At 37.9% G+C, this 20,846-nt stretch overlaps 2 protein-coding genes across 2 annotated transcripts in view; one reads left to right on the forward strand and one right to left on the reverse strand.

The window, feature by feature from the left end:
• Positions 1 to 36: 36 nt before the first annotated feature.
• LOC104520883 (alpha-aspartyl dipeptidase) lies at positions 37 to 6,143 on the forward strand. Its single transcript, XM_010162696.2, has 7 exons — positions 37 to 97; positions 847 to 921; positions 1,511 to 1,590; positions 2,445 to 2,618; positions 4,102 to 4,161; positions 5,005 to 5,087; positions 5,637 to 6,143. Exons 1-7 carry the CDS (start codon positions 37 to 39, stop codon positions 5,713 to 5,715), a joined length of 612 nt encoding a protein of 203 aa, XP_010160998.2. The 3' UTR covers positions 5,716 to 6,143.
• A 6,494-nt stretch (positions 6,144 to 12,637) lies between these two features.
• LOC104520884 (neurobeachin-like protein 1) overlaps positions 12,638 to 20,846 on the reverse strand; it is a gene marked incomplete at its 5' end in the record, with an annotated part of 54,755 nt that continues 46,546 nt past the window's right edge. The window contains 7 exon segments of the mRNA XM_029083672.1: positions 12,638 to 12,739; positions 15,296 to 15,431; positions 16,136 to 16,284; positions 17,104 to 17,265; positions 17,939 to 18,055; positions 19,991 to 20,085; positions 20,540 to 20,712. Coding sequence (XP_028939505.1) covers positions 12,638 to 12,739; positions 15,296 to 15,431; positions 16,136 to 16,284; positions 17,104 to 17,265; positions 17,939 to 18,055; positions 19,991 to 20,085; positions 20,540 to 20,712 — 934 coding nt within the window.

A 20,846-nucleotide genomic window follows, 5' to 3' on the forward strand; every position in this document is an offset into this window, starting at 1 on the left:
GCCACTAAGTGGCATCTTTTTATCCCCTTTAATCGCATGGGGGAACATTTCTTCCCCTACACATTAAATCTCTGCTCAAGCCACGCAACCACTGGTGGTAAGTCAGGACTGTTACTACAATGCACTTCAACCAGCCAGATGTTTCCATCATGACTAGCAACTGAGCTTTGCTTCGAGCAAAGATCTTTCCAGAGCAGACTACAGCAACACCTCCACCTAATATTTATCACTGTTCAGGATAACTTTGGACCTGTAACTGTAGTAACAATCAGTACTCACTTCCCTGGGCAGCACAGTTTGCTCCTTGTCTTGCAGAAAGTTTGCTGCTATCAACTGTGCGTGTTCTGGCTCTCCTGGCACTTCCTGTACTCAGTGAACCCCAGCGAGGCACATCTGTCAAAGCCAGACATTTAAACCATTACAAAAAACCTGAAAAAACCAAAAAGCTTAGATCAGATATTTGTACTAGTGATGCTCAACCAATGATGGCACATCCTTTCAGGCACAGCCTGGCTGGAGACTGACATGTTTTTCCCCCCCTTATTTTCTAGTTAGCCAGTAGCACCCAGCAGGACTTTGTGCCTCAGCCTGCACCTGCTGAGTGAAATGTCTGCCCTTAGACACTTAGCGTGTATATCCATAAAGCAAGCATTTGCTTTGGTACAGCTGGCTGCAGAAGCCCTGAACTGAAGTAGGACATATCCTCTGCTTTATGTTGTAGAGTTCTCTGAAGTTTCACTGGTTGTCTGATGAGGCATTTGTCTCAAGGGCAGGGCAGGGGGGATTGAACATACCACATTCTTCCTCCTAACTGTAGTGGCAAAGGTAAATATTTTTTCATTTAAGGTTATGGGCTGGACAGCATTCATGAATCTTGTGATCCAGTGGAAGCTGTAAGGAAATCTGAAGCAATATTTATCGGTAAGTTTTACTTCTTGCTCCCTGATGAAGGTTTATATAGAGCACTGGATTAGTCCTGCTCAGAGCTGGCACTGTAGAGACAACAATGAAAAAATTGGGCCTAACAATTATTAGAAACTACAGATAAAAGTACTTTAATTGGCAACAGTTAGACCCTAAGTTTAGTGGTGGGGAGCAAAGTAGGAGATTTATTAATGGAACTTCATCTCTAGTAAGTTTCAAATTATTCAGTTGAACAGTACTTCAGTATTAAAACATGATCATCACAACTGTATCATCATTTTATCAAGTCTAAGAGGATTCGGGGCTACTGTGCTCAAACTGAGTGTAGTCCTAATACCATGCTCCTAGGTATTAGAACAGTGTCCACTGTCAAACAGCCAGTGTCAGTGGTACAAGAAGGACTTGGGGCATAAGCCCATGGCCTGCCCAATGACCATTCTTCTGAAGCTTCTGGTTTTACTGCTGCTCAAAGCAGGATACTACCCTGAATAGAATGTAGAAATCATTGAGCCTGCCAAGTTTGTAAAGGCTTCAATTAAGACCACTGGTGAAAGTATATTAAATAAGCTGGACTCTATTTCTGCAGGAGGTGGGAACACATTCCGTCTCTTGAAAGCTCTCTACGACAACAGTCTGATACAGGAGATCAGGAAAAGAGTTCTTGAGGTAAAAACTACAGGACTCAGGCCAAGCCTGATTGGCAGGACCTCAGGCATAACCTTCGGTTCAAACAAATCCAAGTAGATTCTACATCTCTGTTTTTAGTACACTTCAAATATTGATCCATCTCATGCAACCTAGTGAACTGAAATCTCTGGCTAAATAAGGCTGTCATTGGTCAGTGATGCCTGAAAAGACTAAGGTCAGCAATCTGTTTTTTCTAGGGCAGTTTCCCAGATGTGGGACTGCAAGACCTTGAGATGTACAATGCTGTGTAGTACCTAAGAAGTAAGCCCCTCAACTTAAAATACCAAAGAGCAGCAGTACAGGATTTAATATGTTTCCAGAAACTCTGTTCTTCAGCTTGAGATGTCTACTTTGTATCTTGTCAGTAGATAGAAATGTTGGTTGTCTGCTAATAAACCAACAACAGGGTTGGATCCATACATGCCTTTTAGACAATGTCCTTTTGACACTGATGGTCTACTCTCTTCAGAAGGTAGTTAAAAGCTAGTTCAGATATTTCCTGTAACTGCAATGTAGATGAGTCTCTCCTGTCTTAATAGCAAAGTCCAATATATGCACTGACAACCTTGTAAGTTCTCTCTTGTGACTGGGTCAGAGTTGCGAGTACAGGACACTAAACAGCTAGTTCTCTGACAACCATGACATACAAACTATTGCCCACCTCAAAACCTGAATTCTTGTTCTTCTGCTTTTCACCTGTAAAGTTAGCAGTGAGATGAGCTACAAGGACTAAGTCTGATCTGATTGCTGACTCTCTGAGATTGATAAAAGATGCTATAAAACACAGCTGCTAGTTGTGATACTGCAAACTAATCATTGCTTTTGTCTTTCAGGATGGGATTCCTTACATGGGATCCAGCGCAGGAACCAACGTTGCGACTGTCAGCATCAATACTACCAATGACATGCCAATTGTTTATCCACCTTCCCTGCAGGCCCTAGGTTTAGTTCCTTTTAATATTAACCCCCACTACCTGGACCCAGATGTTAAAAGCACTCACATGGGTGTAAGTAAAGAATGCTAGAACTAAACACAGTCACCAGGGTGCAGAGGTGTAATGATAGCGTGCATTTGTGAGGCCTTACAAAGCTATAAACTGTCTTTAACAGCTTCTCCCAAGAGTAGCTGCAATTGCCAGTGAGGCAGTAACATTTTACTCCCTCCTAAAGCTTTGCTTTGAGTGGAAAGAGGAGTTGGCAACAGTATTACTGAGGTGGAACAAAGTGTTTTTCACAAACAGAAGCTTTGCAATGTCTGCAATACTGTTGCTTCATACCTGGTGCAGAAGGGGGTGGGGGGGAAAGAGGGAAAAACTTGGAACATTAACATGCAGTGCACTGTGTTTCTGGAAGGTCCTGCCATAGTCTGTCTTGCCTGCTACTTGAGAAGACCTAACTTAAATATATATTAAGAGGCTTAAATATCTGAAGGAACCATCAGAACAAGGAGATCCTGAGATTGCATGCAAACCTGTTGTGTAAGAAAATATGTAAGCATTAGTGTCCCTGCAGAGAGCACACCCCGTAATGTCCAGTACTGAGCACATGTACTAGTACAGCTGAAACAAAATGGGTTAGTCCCGTACTAAGCAAGCACATGTACTAGTTTAGCTGAAAGAAAAACACTTTAACCATCAAGCACAAAGACTAACATCTCCACTGTATGGAGGAGCTGATTCCTGAATAGTCTGTCAGGAGCTAATTCCTCAGGGAACAGTTTCTATGGTGGATCTTTTAATAGCCCAAATACTTTCCTCCTTGTAATAAAAATTTCTTCATGGTTAGAGGAATTATTAAGAATTAGGGGACACCGAAGAGATGGAGTATCAGGGTGTGCTTCTAGAATTTACATGAAGTTGTAGGTAGTAATTTAATCAGCTTGTCACTTAGATAAGAAGGCAGTCTTTTGCTTATAAATAACTTCTGCTATTTCTCTAAGAGGAGGCTGGAAGCTCTGTGCTGTACCAAGTCCCTACTGTGTTCCTGTGTTTTCTTACCAACAAATCCTTCTGGTTTGATTTCTTTTAACTACTGTTGCTCAGTTCAGCAGCAAACCCTCAGGAAACACAGCAGAGCTGTGTGCAGGACAATCAAGCAGATATTTAATCAGTGGAAATCCATGGTTCACTACCCTCTTTGATGAAGCTGGCATCTCAGGCATTTCCTTCCACCACCTTCCTCAGTGTTCTTGTTCTGAGAGTGAGGACATAGAGGTAGCATTAAAAAAAAAGGCACTGAATGAATTGAGTGAAACTAAGTTTTAAGGTTTTTCAGGGTGGGGACAATTGCTGCTAGTGATGAAGGGTAAAGTACATCTATTACAGTTAATTCTGCCACGTCCTGCAATACATTAGTCTAATGAAAGCATGCTGCTTGAGGGGAAGTACCTGCTTTGTTTAATGTTACAAAATTACTTGGTGTCATGCTACTTGGATAGCTCCAAGTCCTACCTTACTTCCTGGGCAGTTAAATCTACACTCATTATTGCAGGAGACAAGAGAGGAAAGAATTCGTCAATATCATGAAGAACCAAACACTCCTCCAGTTCTGGTGAGTAGTAGATCCCAGTCAGGAAGCTCATGGCTGTAGCATGATAAAACATTTTAAATGCATTCTTGCTAGCTTTCAGTGTGGGTTCCCCTGCCTGACAAGCCTTACAGAACTGTGGCATGGAAGGCTAGTTATAGTCTTGCTAAGAGCTTCAATCTTAGATTTTGCTCACTTACAGAAAATGGGTTAGAACAAATGAAATGCATTCTGCCTATTAGATGCCTGGAGTCCTGTTGCCAAGCACTGTATTTTAGGTAGCTCTGATCTTTCCAATCACTGGCCACCAGTCATATGTTGTGTGTTGTGGATGATGTGTGTGCAGATGGTAAGACACCTCCCCTTAAAAGATTAATTGATTCTGTGACACCTCCCCTTAATCTTTTTGCAGATATTCTTAACTTCACATTTTGTTTTCATAATCTCTGAAGGTTTCTCGATTTCCTCATTCAGCAGTATGCTCATAATTACATCTGTCTGGGGAAGTGGGACTTCTGGGTTTCCTAGTATGCTCATAATTACAGTACGTCTGTCTGGGGAAGTGGGACTTCTGGGTTTCCTGTCCCTGTGCCCAAGCTTGGAATATAAAGTTTGTGCTCTACCAAACCCAGCTGGCTGTTGCTTGGCCCGAACTGGATCCAGAATCGTGGTAGTGGAAGTAATTGCATAAAAAACACATTTCCTTTTCTCCTTTCTTTAAAAGGGAAAAATAAAATAAACAAGAAAACCAGCTTCTAAAACAAGATAACTTGCCTAATTTAGTTTCAGCATTAGCTTGAAAATAATGTTAAACATAATGTTTTCAAATAGCTTGAAAATAATGTTAAACATTTCCACCTACATTAGGGCTTGCGGGAAGGTGCGATGCTACTAGTGGAAGGAGACAAAGCCACCTTGCAAGGAGTGACAGGAGCACGTCTGTTTTTGAGGTAAATGCTTCATAATAATTCGAATGGATATCCTCCTTCAGATAAAAAGGAAGAGAGACTTCTATTAGACTTCCAGCACATGCTGCCTGTCCCCCATGTTAAAGGTTACTTAATCCCTTGCTTCCATTTCTCTTTGGGGAAAAAGATGTGCATTGCTTTATGCTGCCAGGGAGCAGGCAGTATGGCAGCACTCTAGAGGATGTCTAACTTACCCAGTAAGTGCTCTGACATTACATCCATCGATGCTTAGGTTTCTGAACTATAGTTACCATTCACAGAAGGGGCCCCAGTAGTCAGCTCTGTTACTGAAGGCCAGGGGAATGCCAGTTTGGCCCTCATGTGTTGAACTCCAGAACAAGGGAACTCCTGTCTTTAGTCATATGAACACTACTAAGAAATCTAATATGCACGTTCCATGATGCAGGCAAGGAAGGGAGTTAAAACTGCTTGTTATGAATAAGGATGCTTTGCTCTATCCCTAGTAACAGATGGAAACACAGTAGTCCTACCTCCTCTTAAAGCTCACAGCATGGTTTGTCTTGTTTACAGGGGTAAGAAACCAACTGAACATGAGCCTGGAACAGATTTCAGTTTCCTCCTGATTGACAGTAATCTCCAGAATCTGTAGCCTTGCATATTCTGCAGTAAAAGTCACTATATGGGAAGACAATGAGGAAGAGGGAAAAAAAGAAAGAGATGCTTCTAGTCCCAGGGTGGGTGGAGAACCTTAGCTTTATAAAGATAAATTTGCATTAGTGGCCTCTTTTCCCCACCCTAATTCATGTCTTGGACACCTCTCCTTCCCAGCAAAAAGACATTTTTTATTGCAATATTTGAGTAATCATATCTATTTGTAGTCTGAAAGGGTCTGTACATTCATTTATCCACTTTGATTCCTTCCCCACCAAAAAAAAGTTACTTTAACACAATTAAGACAGGACACCAAGCTGTTCCTGCTGCCTAGCTTTACCTGCTAAATGAAATAATTGCTTGTTTAGTGGACTCCCACACTATTAGTTTCATTTTTGTGCTATTAATAAAGGGAGAAGTATGCATTCAATTACTTTTATTTGCTTCAGACTCATGTTAAATATATACAATGCCAATTATTTACAAAAGTGTGCATATTAAAAATTGTCAGGTTACAAACTTGCAAATCCTAGAAAAGTGCAAAATTTTAAAACATCTTCCACCATGCTGTACAGAAAAAAAAAATCCATCATTAGCCAATATACACACTCTTTAAAACATACTGATCAAAACAGTGATCAAAACAAAATAAGACATAGTATACTCTTAAAGCACCCAGAAGGGAAAAAGATATTGCACAGAAGACTGACAGCAAGTTCATTACAGTGCCTGCAGGGTCATTTTTTAAAGTAGACATTTCCAACACTCCTCAGACCTCACATTTAACTCTTAAATAAAGGCATTTTTTGGCATTTAAAAATCCATTTGTAATTGCTTAATTGCATAAACTAAGAATTATCAGAAGATATGGTTAACTGTTGCTGTAAGGCCTTTGTTTCCACTCCCTCATTAGCTTTAGTAAAAATTCATCAAGCAAAGTGAGTAGCTTGATGCTACTCATCAAGCATCACAGCTTCCATCAAAACACAGACCAAAGGAGGGTAAGTCTTACAAGCAGCATTTATCTAATCTCATTTTAAGCTGCTCCTGCATAGTGAAGGGTTGCATCATAATATGTATCACAAGTTTTCCATGAATCCCTCATGGCTTTCTTTAAGCATTAGCTCACGGCTATGAATGACAAAGCAGTACTGTCAGGTGCAAAAATAAGTTTATTTTTAAAAGTTACTTCAAGGCAAAAAATAGGGCGCTCTCAAGACAAAAATACTGACTAGAAAGCAAGCTAAATAAACAAGTGGCCTCTTAAGTTCAATTAGATATATATGGCTGGATGTTTTATATTTCAGTCTCAAAACACCTTAGCAGCTTTAAACCATAATCTATACTGGCAATCATGCTTCTGGGACAGAAGACATGTTATGAAATTGTGTCTGCACTGAGTATAATCACAGACCTAAGCTCTGGAAATACTTGACAAATTTCCCAAGTCCAGTAGACAAAAATAGAAAGAACACACAACTGGAGGAACTCTCTCCTGAAGAAAAGAAGTGAAACACCTATCTTATCTGGGTCATTTGGGTAAATGGCAACTAAAATAAAGACATTCCAGCTTTCTTCCACAGATGCACAGCAAAAAGGTGAATTAAAACTGAACAAAGGCTACCTTTGATTATACACTACAAGCAGTTCCTCACATATGGGGTGCTCAAGACGCAGTAAGATGAATAGCACTCGACTCAAACTCTGCAGAGCATGCTGTGCTGCCACTCAGGCATTTCTGCATTAAGGCATCTGAGGAATATAATGGTGAGGAAGGGCACAACCGTATTTTACCAATTTTATTTTTTTTTTTAACTGCAAGAGCTTTTCAGAAAACTCTTGCTTCCTTTAAAAGTATGTGCTGACAAGGGCAATTAGCAATAATAAGGAGAACTTGTCTACTTAGGATGGAAGGAAAGACATCTTCCAAACACTTCAGTTGAGTCTAACATTGGTATACAATGAACCCACATGCGTACAACTGCACAAAAACTATTACTCTCCTTCAAAAGGAGACTACTAACAAGTGTCATGTTTACAGCTGAAACCAACATAGCTTTTAAACCAAAAAGCATGAAAAGCCCATTCTAGGAAGCACTGAAGCACATGCTTGAATTTCCACCCAATTAAATATAACCCTATGTAGTGCTTTCATCTAACAGCATTTATTAGATCAGGCCTTAGGTTCACATTAGGATATGCATTTATATGTGCTTTTTTAAAAAATATATATATTTGAAAGGAAAAGAAAATATTCACAGCACCTAGACTCAGCATCTAATCTAGCCCTTAACAGTGGAAGAAAGAAGTGCCTTCAGATGACAATACAGAGCAAGTGCCTACACAGTCTCTCAATGTAGGAGAAGGAGGCTGACACCTCTACTCCCCTCCCTAGCTCTAAAGCTCCCTACCATACCATAATCCGTATACAGCTACACATTTTCAACTGAATACACATACACAGTAAAAGCTTTGTGAAGCATTTGGTTGCTCTACATACATTTTCTAATCATTTTGTTAATTGAGATTGGGAAAGACTTGGAGAGGAAACAGGAAAGAGGGAGACATGGTCTAAGGAAGTAAAATTTACAGCTCCCATTGACTAAGGGAAAAGTTAAAACACCTACCTAATTATTGTGTATTACAAATAAAAATAGATTTATCATTCCTGCAGGACTGGCTTGAAGTAGACTGATATAGGACTGTTACCAGTCCCATACAGAATTTTTACAGTGCAGAAACTTAGTTCTTTGCGCTTCATTGAAAGGACACAAATACAGCTTTAAAGAGAATCCTTATAAAGCAGTCAATTGACTAGACTATTTAAAGTCTGTAAAGACTTTGATAAACCTGTTTTGTGGTAATATTAATGATCTAAGGTACACCATGGGGGAAAAAAGCTTGTTTATATCAATGTTGCAGATTGGCAAAACAATTGTAATATGTGTGTGTTATTTAGTTTGTTTTTTTTTTTCTTTTTTCTTTTTAAATCAAACAGGCTTCCTAAAACCTGATTTCCACAATATATATTAACCATCAGAAGAAGTGCAGTTAATTTAAGATTGGGATTATTATTTTGTGCTGGTGTTGGTAAAATATGTGGATGACAGAAGACATGGTTTCCAGATATTCAATGAACAAGTCTTAGATAACAAGTGTATTGATATAATTCATGTAAGTCAGATGTTAACTGGAACAGCAAACATTTCACTTTCTGAATGCTCATATAGTACAAAAACTGCACAGACTAGATGAGATTCTTCATTATAGATAAAAAGACAACTAAAAATACTATCAGGAATTATAAGCAAATTTATAAAAGAAATTTAACAAATATTTTACTTGAACTAAAGGAGATGTCTTCTAAATATCCTTTGGTAGGCAAGCTCAAAACTGTGCTAGGGAGAAGTTATTCAATACTGCTAACTACTTGATCTCATTTATATACAGATATTAAAACTGTCACTTTTCAGTTTCCTTTAGATATATATATTTACACTCCTACTTACTCAGCTTCAAAAGTAAGCATATCTTAAACTTTGATAAATATCATTAGAGTTGTTCAAAAAATTAAATGTAAGAAGATACCACCAAGATGATCTTGGCAAATGTAGTGTTATGAAACAACTGTTGCTTAAGACTTGTTTATTCTGAATTCCTAATCAGAATTCCCTCATTGCACAGCTTTACTTTTTACAATTAAATAAATCTTAGTTCAAAACCGAAGGAGAATCTTACTTCACCAATACTATAGGAAAACCAAAATGCAATCCTAAGCTTTATTGCCTTGAGGAAATAAAAGAATTATGAAAGTTAGTTCACTAATTCACAGTGCACTCCATAACAGACTGCAATTCAACCAACCTAAACAGCTGATCAGAAAAATTAGTTTCTACTCTTAAAAAGACTTACACGAATAAGTTAAAACCAAAAGAAACAACATACTGACTAATGCTCACACTTACCACCTGTAACTTTTACTTAAAGTGGGTTTTAGATAAAGACAGAGTGCAGACCTCCAACCTTACAGAGGTCTTTCCAGAGAGCCTCTGGCAAGAACACTAAGCATGTGATGTGTATACCTGCCATCCTCAAGGACCAGATAAAAGATGGAAAGGCAAGGGATGTTGCCATTCTGTGTAGAACATGAAGCAGCTTAGAGCTCACCTATCCCCCTCCTCATGCTGCTGCTGCTGCTTTGTGCAGAGCACAAACTAGCCTCTGTCCACATTTAAACTTGTCCCAGGTATTTCTGAAGATCACCTAATGCTTGTGATGCACTGAAATTATGGTATTCAAATATCAGAGCTCTTCACTGTGAACTCTTTCATCCCCAATTATTGCAACTATGTAGTATTTTACTTAAACTTACACAGTGTATTCAGTATTATTTAATATTAAACTACCAAAAACATTAATTCAACTGTTGTATAAACATACCTAACCCACAGTAGGACATTTTCAAACCCTTATCCAAACCTCTCTGTGCAAATGACAAAAAGAAAACTATGCTCTCACCAAACACTACAAATGACTTATCTCCTTAGTTTTTCCACTTAATTCTGCTAGCCCAAAACATAACTTCCTGCCCCTTCCCCTTCAAGTAAACCTTCGCTTAACCTCATATATGCATTTAAACAGAACAAATATGCATACTTACAGAAATCATCAGCTCAATGCCCCAAAAGACTTCTTTTTTTTCAACTTCCCACAACACAGAAAAAACTGACATTCTGAGCTGAAATTCTTCTAAATTACTCTTGAAAGAGCTCCCCTGAAATCCTTTCTTCATGAAATCATAATGGACAAACGTACCTCACATTCTCATATACACACTTAATACTCCAGAGTATTCTTAGTACTCTTACTGGAGAGGTAAGTGATTAAAAATAGTATTTTTCACTTCTCTATAGCTTATTTGAAAATATGGGATGTGGCTTTTTTACATACATGGAGTCTGAAAAAAAGCCACAGCACTCTACTTTTGGAAATTTAATGTTCTCTTGGCAAGTGACTCATGGAAATAATTATTTTCTCCTAACTTTCCAGACAATCCAGTCTGTCACAGTGATTAGTATGAATATTGTAACTATGCATAGACCCACTTGTTCACTAGTCTGATTTATTATTTCATTTACAAAAGTTAAGAAAAAGCATCGCAACTTTCTTTACACAGCACACTAATCAGTCATTAAGAGGGATTTTTTTTTTTCCCATTAAAGAAATTGAGGAGAAAACATTTAATTAGACTAACAGAACATGTAAAGATCATCTTTTTGCAGGGTAAGGAGGTATTACTATTTCTACAAAGTTAATAAATATTGTGCTAAAAGTTAATGAAATTAGATTATACATTACGAAGTTCCTCAGGTAGTTCAACAGCTCCCCAACCACAGGGAATATCTGATAACATTTATAGGAGATACAACATACATTCATTTCCATAAATAAATAAAAATAACAAGAAAATTGATGGTAGAGGGAAGACAGGGGTAGCCAAAAGGGAACACAGTAGCTAACAATCACTTAATAGCTCCACCTTATATTTATACTCCCCTTACCCCATGGTATTTTCTCCTTTGAACTGACATACATACATGTATATACATATATATATATACAAACATACACACATATATACACATGCACACATACCTTCGCATGCTGATCCAAAAATTCATATTTTTCCCTCAGCACCAGGCTTTTCTAACAGTATGGGGTTTATCATTTAAATCATTAACATTTAAAAAATGTCAGCATGATACAAAAGCACATACCCTTCTATCATCACATATTGCTAAACAACAACAACAAAAAAATCAGTAATGGCTTCTCCAAAATAGAGCATAAAATCCGTAACTATTTTGTTGGATATAGTGCACATAATGTTCTGATATTTTCTTTTCCCAGGTCTTAAACACATCTTGAAGATGGATACATTATCTGTTTCCCTACTTGTTTTTACAGGAAAAAAGAAATATGGCTAACAATTGGTTTGGTGAACACCAACCCAAGAAACAAACAGGTGCTATTTAATTAAATTGTGCTGTGATGTTTAAATGATTTTGCAGTGGAAATTTATCTCTTGTTTGTAGGAATTGCCTTACTAACGAAGCAGATTGATCTTTGACCAATACAGATACTGATTATGCCTCTGTATTTCTTCAATATATTAAATATAATACGAGATTTCTTGGTGTTGTAGTCTACTTAACAACATAAATAATTTTCAGCAGCAAGTATTTCCTACCTCCTTCAGCTCCTTCACCATGTTCAACTCTTTTGAAGTTATTCATGTCTGTACTTTAAACAATTTCTGATAATCAAGTAGTGCAACACAGATGTTTCTTGCAGAACAGCCTAAAACTGGAACTATACAAAAGAAGATAGCAATAGCCATTTACATGAACAAATTGCAATAAATTGTTAATTGGGCTAAAAAACATATTGAAAAGGTCATCTCTGTCAGCTCTCCCAATTTTGAATCCTTCCACTGTAATTTTAATTTACTGCTGGGGAATTACGATGCTGTCAAAACAAAGCCAAATATCTTCTTAGTGATCAAGGAGCATCTGGCCCTATTCAACTTTAATTTAAATGCTACTCATCTTGAACTCAATTCATAAGCTTAGGTTTGGGGGTCTTTTGAGTTGGTTTTTTTTTTCCTTTCATTTTTCTCTGAAACACAGTTTTAGCAGCTATTAAGAGAGGGACTCTGCTGTGACCAAGTCAACGCAGTTAAGGAAAAATATGCAAGCAAGCTAGCTTGCACGAGTACACATGGTCATTACTATACCTCTACCATAGGTTCATCTTCAACAGACTTAAGAATCAAGCCCCTGAAAGTTGAGATATACATTTAAAGTGACCAAAAGATTAAACATGTTTCTGGAATCCATGAGAGAAGGTAGAAGCAGCAATCACTTGGAATCTTGAGTGTTATATTCAGTCTCTCCTGATGAAATCTGGCTGAGCCGTTTGCTTGATCCCCACAGCTTTCGGGAAAGCTGACCTGAGCGCATCTGTTTAAAAGTAATTCAGAGAAACAAAAGGAGGGGGAAGGGATAAGGTGGATAAATTAAAAGGAATTCAGACACTGGTTCTGGTGAAATGCAGACAGTACACTATACCGCATAAACAAAATTACACCAACAAAAATTATTTTAAAACAAACCAAAAGTTACACTTATGGACTGACAAAAAACAGCAGACAAAACACTAATCACAGTCTCCTCTGATTTTGAACAGTTAAAGGGATATTACCAAGTAATGGGTACTTAATACTTAACCTACTTCAAACAGCTCAGAAACAGTGTTTAGATTGCTATTTTGATAGGAAGGAAAAAAAGAGGTGAATGTCAAGCAAAAAGGAAACAATTTGAAGGGACATTTTATTTTAGAGATTTCAAACAGAAATTGCTAGAAGTAAAAAGGAAAAGATAACTGAAATGCAGAGCAGTGATGGCAGAATGAAGGAAAGAGAGAAAAGTTATCTCCTGGTGTCAAATTAGAGAGTCTTCTAAAGATCCTGGGTGAAGAGCTCAGAGTAAAATTTAAACCAGAAACAATTCATACTGAATATTCCATAAGCAAATAACAAGCAGATAACAAGCAACCAGAGGCCATATTAAATCCAGCATCTAGTAGGTCTGCAATCTGACAAAAGTTTGTAAGAAACTATTTTAATTTACTCCTTAAGTGCAAGGCTTATGATTGGCCAGTAGTGATCAGCCTGGCAGCTGATTAGGTTATGAAATCCCTTGCAGTTGAACAAACAAGATGTATGCCTTAACAGCACAAGTTTAAGAACAGTTCCCAGCAGTTAATACTACAAATTAAGCATGCTTAAGAACTGTATCATCACAGCAGCAGTGTTCTAGAAAAGGCACAGTGCTAACAGGGATAATCTCCCAGACTTCTGCAACATCCCAAACAGCTAATTGCTAAAAAACCACAAGCATTTATTATACTTCACTTCATACTGGATTCTGTTAATGCAGAAACACTAAAGGCCAATCTTAATACCAAGTAGCATTTCACTTTATGCACATTAAGAAGGCTGGTCTCTCCCTTTATCATAAGGATCAGCATCACCACCAAAAGTCAGAACTTCAAGACTGTCTTCTATGCAAGGATAAAATTCTAGTAATTAATATATTCCTTCCAAACTACAAATAGATCAATCAACAAATAAATACCCGACATACATACACTTTTCAAATATATTGATTGATGCCATTATAGAAAACTAGAGAGTCTGGGACATAATGTTGTTCCTTTTATGTTTGTGGATTTCTTTAAAAAAAAAAATAATCTATTTACATGGATATTAAGCTTGCAGATCATCTGAATTAGAAACAGAAAATCCTGAAAAAAAGTCACTGGAAAGCCTCTACATTCATAAAAGGAACCCAGTCTTTGAAACAACACTTTCTCCATAGTTAGAAAAATAGATGTGATTAAGAGCTGAAAAAAAAAAAATGAAAACAAAAAGCCTTCAGTCTAATGAGATACATGAATTTCAGCCTATAAAAGATCTTTTCTGTGGAATAGGAAGCTTAGAAATGACAGTGACTTTAAAACTGCTGTTACAAACATATGTTTAACCACACCATAAGCAGCTCTTTGTTAGTTCTACAACGGGAAAAAGCTGTCCAACTGGAAGTCAGTGGAAACCTCCCCTCCCCACCCGCTGCAAGCAAAATAGACTACCAGCGTGTGAAGCCTGTTTAAAATATTAAACTAAAATACTAGCTAAAACATTTTAAAATATTGGCAAATAAAGTAACTCCTTTTTCACAATTAAAATATAAAACTAAATTAAGACACACTTTTCTGGCACATACTAAAGGTCATGCAAAAGCGATAATCACATTTCAAATAAACACACTGCAGCACAACGGAGATCGGGTTGTAAAGAGAAGCACGTTTAAGCTAACTCAAATACTCTGAAAGTCACAACAAGAAGTGCTTAAAACAAAACCTGTGTTTTGCACAGAAAAATTGGGCATAGCTATTCGGCAGATGGATGCTCTGTATTTGATATTGCATATGCAGTACCAACAAGTTCATATTCACCATATGGAGCACAGAGCATATTGAAAACCTACACAAGTGATTCTTTGTGCACTGCAATTAGAAACTCTTAACAGAAAAAAGTAGTATTCTTTTTCCCCAATGTCAGTCAACACCTATTAAAAGATATCTGACAGGAACCATAAAAACTAAAAGAAAGTAGCTTGCTCTCTTTTGTTTCCAATTTTCTTCTGGGAAATTATTTCATCAAGAAGTGTCTGACAACACTATCGTGTTCAGAAAAGGTTAGCTACTATGACTTTGCTTATTCAGATGTGAGTGATAGAGTCTGGAAGTTAGTCCAGCTGCGATCCCTATGTACCTTTGATTCTTAATGAGAAATTTCAGTAGAGCAGTCTCAGAAGTTATTTCTTTCCCACTGAAAACTGAAATTTGCTCTTAAATTTACCCTGCCATAGAGGAGACCTCTTGCTCAACTGGAAAGCAGAAATAAGTGAACTTCCCACTGTTCGGTAGAAAAAGTTCTTGATGGTGGGTTTTACCTCTGCTGGCTTGCCAACACCAACGATAATCAACTTGCCGTCCTCCAAGCCAACAAGGATGTGGCTATACTCTTTGGTGACAGAAATGCAATGAATTGGCAGTCGCATGGCTAAGGGGGAGATGCTCAGACTCAGGCTGAAATGAACAAAAACCATACAGAGAAAGTACATCATGTATTTGTTTGCACATACTGCAAAGAATCACACTGCAGCCAAAATTGCTGTCCACAGGATGCACTCTAAAACACAGTTTCTCAAGGATCCAGTTTGCAGTTTAAATTATTGTAAACTCCTATGGAACAATCTAATCATACCCCAGAATAGAGCTCAAATAACAAGAAAAGGCATGGATGGGTAAGTCAGTAAATTAAAACATTTTCACTGAAGAACAGTAACATTAGTTCCACAACTGCTGAAGTGACAAAGATCACTCCCATTCCAAGAAGCAATGGAGCTCTACAGAGCATAGCAATAAGGAGTTTAAAAGTCAGTGCAGAACTACAAGAGGCTTGATCCTGCAGTTGCTGGGCTCCCAGTGACTAATCAGACATGGGGACAATCACAGCTTGCAGATATCAGACACAGTTCTTTCTAAATTCTGTCAGTTCTAGGTGTGCATTTGGGATAAACACTTGGGAAGAAAGGGGTCTGGTACAACCTCTCATTTTTCTTCTCTTCACTACCTTAGTTCCTCTCTAAAAGAGTTTTTTCAGGAACATAGAAAAAAAAACCCAATGGCTACCACCTACAGCACTAAGCAAAGTCCATATTACACAGCCATTTTTCAATAAGCCTTTATATTTGCATCTCAATAATAAAATACTGATGGTGGTACATTACCTGTAGAGATCCCGTATGGAAAGAAATCCCTGTAAGCTGCCCATCACGATATACTCGCCAGTCACACACATATCTGACACTTCCTCCTTCAGAGTCTCAGAACCCAAGTATTTTCCATTGACAGAATAGAGATGTAATGCATTCTTATCCTGAATAGATCAAAAATAAATCTGTCACAGAGGACTGACTGGATTAAGAGTGTATTATTTCTAACTTTAGCTCACTAACAGGAGCTAACTTGGGCAATAACTCCCAGATAATACTGCTGCCAACCTTTTCCTTGTTGAATGGTACAAGGGAAGCGTATGTATACCAGGTCCTGTATAGAAATTATTTTCTGGACAAGGCAATGAATTATTGACAGATTAAAGTTGCAGTTTGCACAACCATCTTAAGTTCTTCCAGCCTGACGATACCTTGGTCTGTTCTCTCCCCATCTTTCCAATGCAACTAGCATGCCTACATCCAATAAATTTGTCTTCCAAGAAGTTTCCTATGCTCATAGAAATTGTAACAGCTCTATTCTTATTAAAGCAACTACACAGCTACTTAATAGACAGAATAAGCTACACTGTGAACCCTATAGCTATCTGTCCAATCCAAAACTAAGAAACATCAGTATAGTCACTGCACATCTTGCACTCAGAACTTACTGCTACCCTTATAAGTCTCTGTTTCTGTGCACAGTGGAACTTGTTTCCCCTAGTTTTCCATTTCAAAGCAGATCTCCCAGGAAGATTTATTAGCACATGCTTGGGTATCTTCCTTGCAGGTGTTTGGAGATTTTAATGAAACTTATAGGAGCACAGTATGTCTGTAATTTATCTTTTAATGAAATTTCACTCAAGTTGGCCAGCAAAATAAAAAAAATAAGGAAACAGACACAGCATGCTCAAAAAGCCTCATTACTTCATGAAAGAAGGACAAAATTAGGAACATTTATGATTAAAGTCCATGAACTTAAGTACCTTAAGAGTAGTCTTTCCTTCTATGCTGGTGTGGACAACAACATGGCCTTCCCAGGACACAGCCAGATTGGGAACAGTCAGCAGGAGAGAACTCTCACAAGGTGGTCGCAAAGTCCTCACGTACTGACCTTTCCGAATAGTGTGGACAATAACAGTCCCATCCTGCAGCGATCAAATTCAGTTAAGTTGTTACTCAGCAGGTAAATTACCGCAACACACGGAAGGAGTATTTAAATATAGAAGGAATATTTTGAAAGCACTTAAATCCTTAACTGGAGATCAAGACTCCTGAGCATTAGGAACTCCACACAAAGAAGCCTTCCTCTCAAGAAGCCATGTACTACAAGCATTATGAAAAAACAAATGCAAACAGGGCAAGAGGGGAAGGATAGGCAGCAAATCATCCATTTCCTAGGTCACAGTTATGAGTAGGCATTACGTGCAGTACAGAGTTCAGCAGCCTGTCAGAGTAGTGCAGTAAGGTAGAGCATGAGTAAGCTGCACAGAACCTTCAACTTTAAGGAAGTAGCAAAGAAACTGTCACATAATTGGTTCTATGAGAAGCTTAAGACCTCCAAATAAGTCCACACACATTAAAGCTGATCTGTGCAGAATTACACAACATGGTAGCTGAGGCTTATGCTGTGCAGAGTAGTTTGAGACAGCCTGATTTAAGCAGGCAGCAAGGGAGATGGTACATATCTTCTTGATGTGCAAGGCTGAAGAAAAAAAATCATGAAATAGTCACATTTTTTGTATTCTTAATCAGCTTCAAATATGCTCTATGGTTTGAGGACAGAAGAGGCAAAGAAGGGAAAAGTATGAGGATGCTTACCCTGGATCCTGACACTGCCATATCCAGTTCAGTGCTGATGCCAATACTTGAAACTTCATCTGTATGCCCATAAAGGATCTGCAATGGCTTAGGTGCCAGGCCTACAGGCACTCCTCCCTGAGAGTAACAAAAAGTGCAATGACATTCTCTTGCAGCTGAAGGACAAACAAAAAATAAATTTCTGGTATCTTTAGTATCAGTTGTTTGTGATGTATATTTGACATAGGCCAAAACCAAAGGCATAACTCACCCATTCCAATTTCAATTTATTGCCCTTTATGTCAGCAGCCCTATTTACTAAAATCACAAGAATGTACAAACATACAGTTACTATGTGGATGTGAAAGACAGAGTTACTCAGCTGACTTGTTTCTATCCCTTCAGATGTCCAGGTGTGTAAGGATCACAGTGAGCAGTCCTAACAGGAGCTGTTCACCCACCCACCCATCCATCCACTTTTTCTTCACCTGTGTAACTGGACTTGTTCAGCTCTTACTGTTTACCCTGGAATCAAGCACTACCTTCACAGCCAAGCTTAAAGAAGGTGAAAGTTATTTTGCTTAAAATTACAGCAACTCTGTTCCATATTCTAAGGAAAAGTAAGGAAATAATCCTTGTCAGTGTCAGTGACTATCAGTAGCATGACACACAAAGGAAATCTTGCAACAATGCTCATTAAAGATAGTGATTTTCCCACATGACTGCAGGGTGTAAAAATTTAGTACTTTTGTTCCAGTGAGTGTACGGTCAGCATATACAGACTTACTCTCAAACTAGTTCTAAGGGAAGACCTGTGCTTACAGAGAAGGTACAGTAAATATTTCTGCAGAAGACTCTCTAGTCTAATTTCTGTGATAGAAATTTGACTGCCAACCAAGCCCTGAAAGCCTGAAGCATGCAGGAATGTAGAACAAGTGTCAAAATACAGAGCTGGGAAATAAGCTAACAATGCAGAACAGACAAGTAGAACAGAAGTGACAGTATGTAGTACACTGCTGCCACTTTGTAAAGACCAAGATAAAACTCTCACAGGAAGAATTTATAATAAATACAACATAATTTATATATCCATTAAATTAAAAAATACATTTAAATATTAAGAAAAAGCAATTCGAAACAAAGATAATCTCCAGAGGATGACTTTTTTAACTTACACTGAAAAGATATATAAGCTAAAAAATGTCCAACCTTTATCCTCCCTTGAGACAAAAAAAATACTGTTGTGAGCACTAAAGTCTTGCCTCTTTGAACACATATCACTTGTACAAAGTGCGACTTAAAATAATTATAAATCCTCCCACCATAAAGACACCTTCTACAAAAACACATGCAGTTATGCACCACTGTACTGGTTTAATGTGCTGACTTCAGTTCAATGATAAGAACAAGGTGACCTGACCAAAGGCACTGTCCATAACATGACCGCAGCTTCCCCCTGCAGTAATGCAGCAATCAGAAATGAACATTTAAAATGCATAACAATGGAAATGACCTCACATTTTGAGCGTAAGTACATACATGCATCATACAACCACTTTCATTGTGTGAAAGCACCAGACCAATATTAAAGCATTCTAAAATGCCAGCAAAAATCCAGGCAACAGACTAGTGTTGTCTTTGCTAACTCCTAGTGTAGTCATCAGTACTTCCCATAAAGGAAATGCAATGCTAAAATGCAACTACTGGAGTCCAATAGCAGCCTAGAAATGTAAAAATCCTCAACTGTAAACACTGTTTTGACTAATTCCGGTAGTCTCAAGCAGTGTCTCTCTTCTTCCATTCTTCCATCTGTACAATGGGGGATAATATTTGCCTATCCTGAAAGTAATCTATGAAATCTTTAAGAGTGCCTCTAAAATATTGTACTTCAGTAACTAATGTGTATAGTGAATATTTCAAACACATAAGGCAATGGGAGTAATGAAATTACCAAGCTAATCAATTTCAGTGGACTACGTTCCCTGCAAACCTGAAAGAAAGGAAATAATAAACCCTCATAGCAAAACAGAGTAGCACAGAAACTGCTTCTCAGAGTGTGCCTAAATAACCTACCTGATGAATGATTTGCCATATCATACAGGTAGTATCTCTGGAGCCTGAAATTAAATTAATTCCACAGTAGTCTATTGCCAAGCAAGTCACAATATCTAGATAAAAAAAAGAAAATAGGAAGTTATCATGTAGATACTTAAGATTAGTTTCCCACAGAGTGACAATGTGCATGCAGTATGTCAACAGGGTATCCTGACTTTCAGTCAGCATGAAATGTTCAACTCTGGTAAGGGCTGATGAGACTGTATTAAACAATGAACTCACTGTACAGTCAGGGGTACCAACCTGACTTAATCAGCTTTACTACCTAAAAACAGCAGTCAAGCCTTATTTTGAAACTACATCAAATCATCACAACAGTGACTAAAAAGCCATGCTTGAGCATTTATGTATAATTATGGCTCAAGTATTCTTCTGTTCTTATGCCACTCCTTTGTAATTGCTATGCTTGTCTGCCCAAGCACACTGGCTATAATTCTTTCCAAAAAGACCCAACATCAAGGCAGAATACATAAAACCTTTAATTCCACAATATAAAAAGTTACTAACCCATGTGCCTGATGTGCTGTCCAATCAGCTTGCCTTTTGTAAGAGATGTCACTCTGATGCTGTTGTCCCAGTGTCCTCCACTAAAGAGCAGTTTTGCATCATGGGATACTGCAAACAACTTAGAGGTGATTTCCAGCCCGGGTGCAAAAGGACCACTCACATTGCGTTGTGTTCTGCAGGCAAATAATGAGCAGTAAAGAGTAACCTTAGTTCCAGTTAATGTATTTTGTACTTCCTATATCCTTTAAAATTAGTAAGAAATTCCACCTATAGAGACTATATCTAAAAAAAAAAAAAAAAAAAAAAA

Source organism: Antrostomus carolinensis, unplaced genomic scaffold, assembly GCF_000700745.2.
Source record: "Antrostomus carolinensis isolate BGI_N321 unplaced genomic scaffold, ASM70074v2 scaffold17362, whole genome shotgun sequence".
NCBI classification, from domain to species: domain Eukaryota; kingdom Metazoa; phylum Chordata; class Aves; order Caprimulgiformes; family Caprimulgidae; genus Antrostomus; species Antrostomus carolinensis.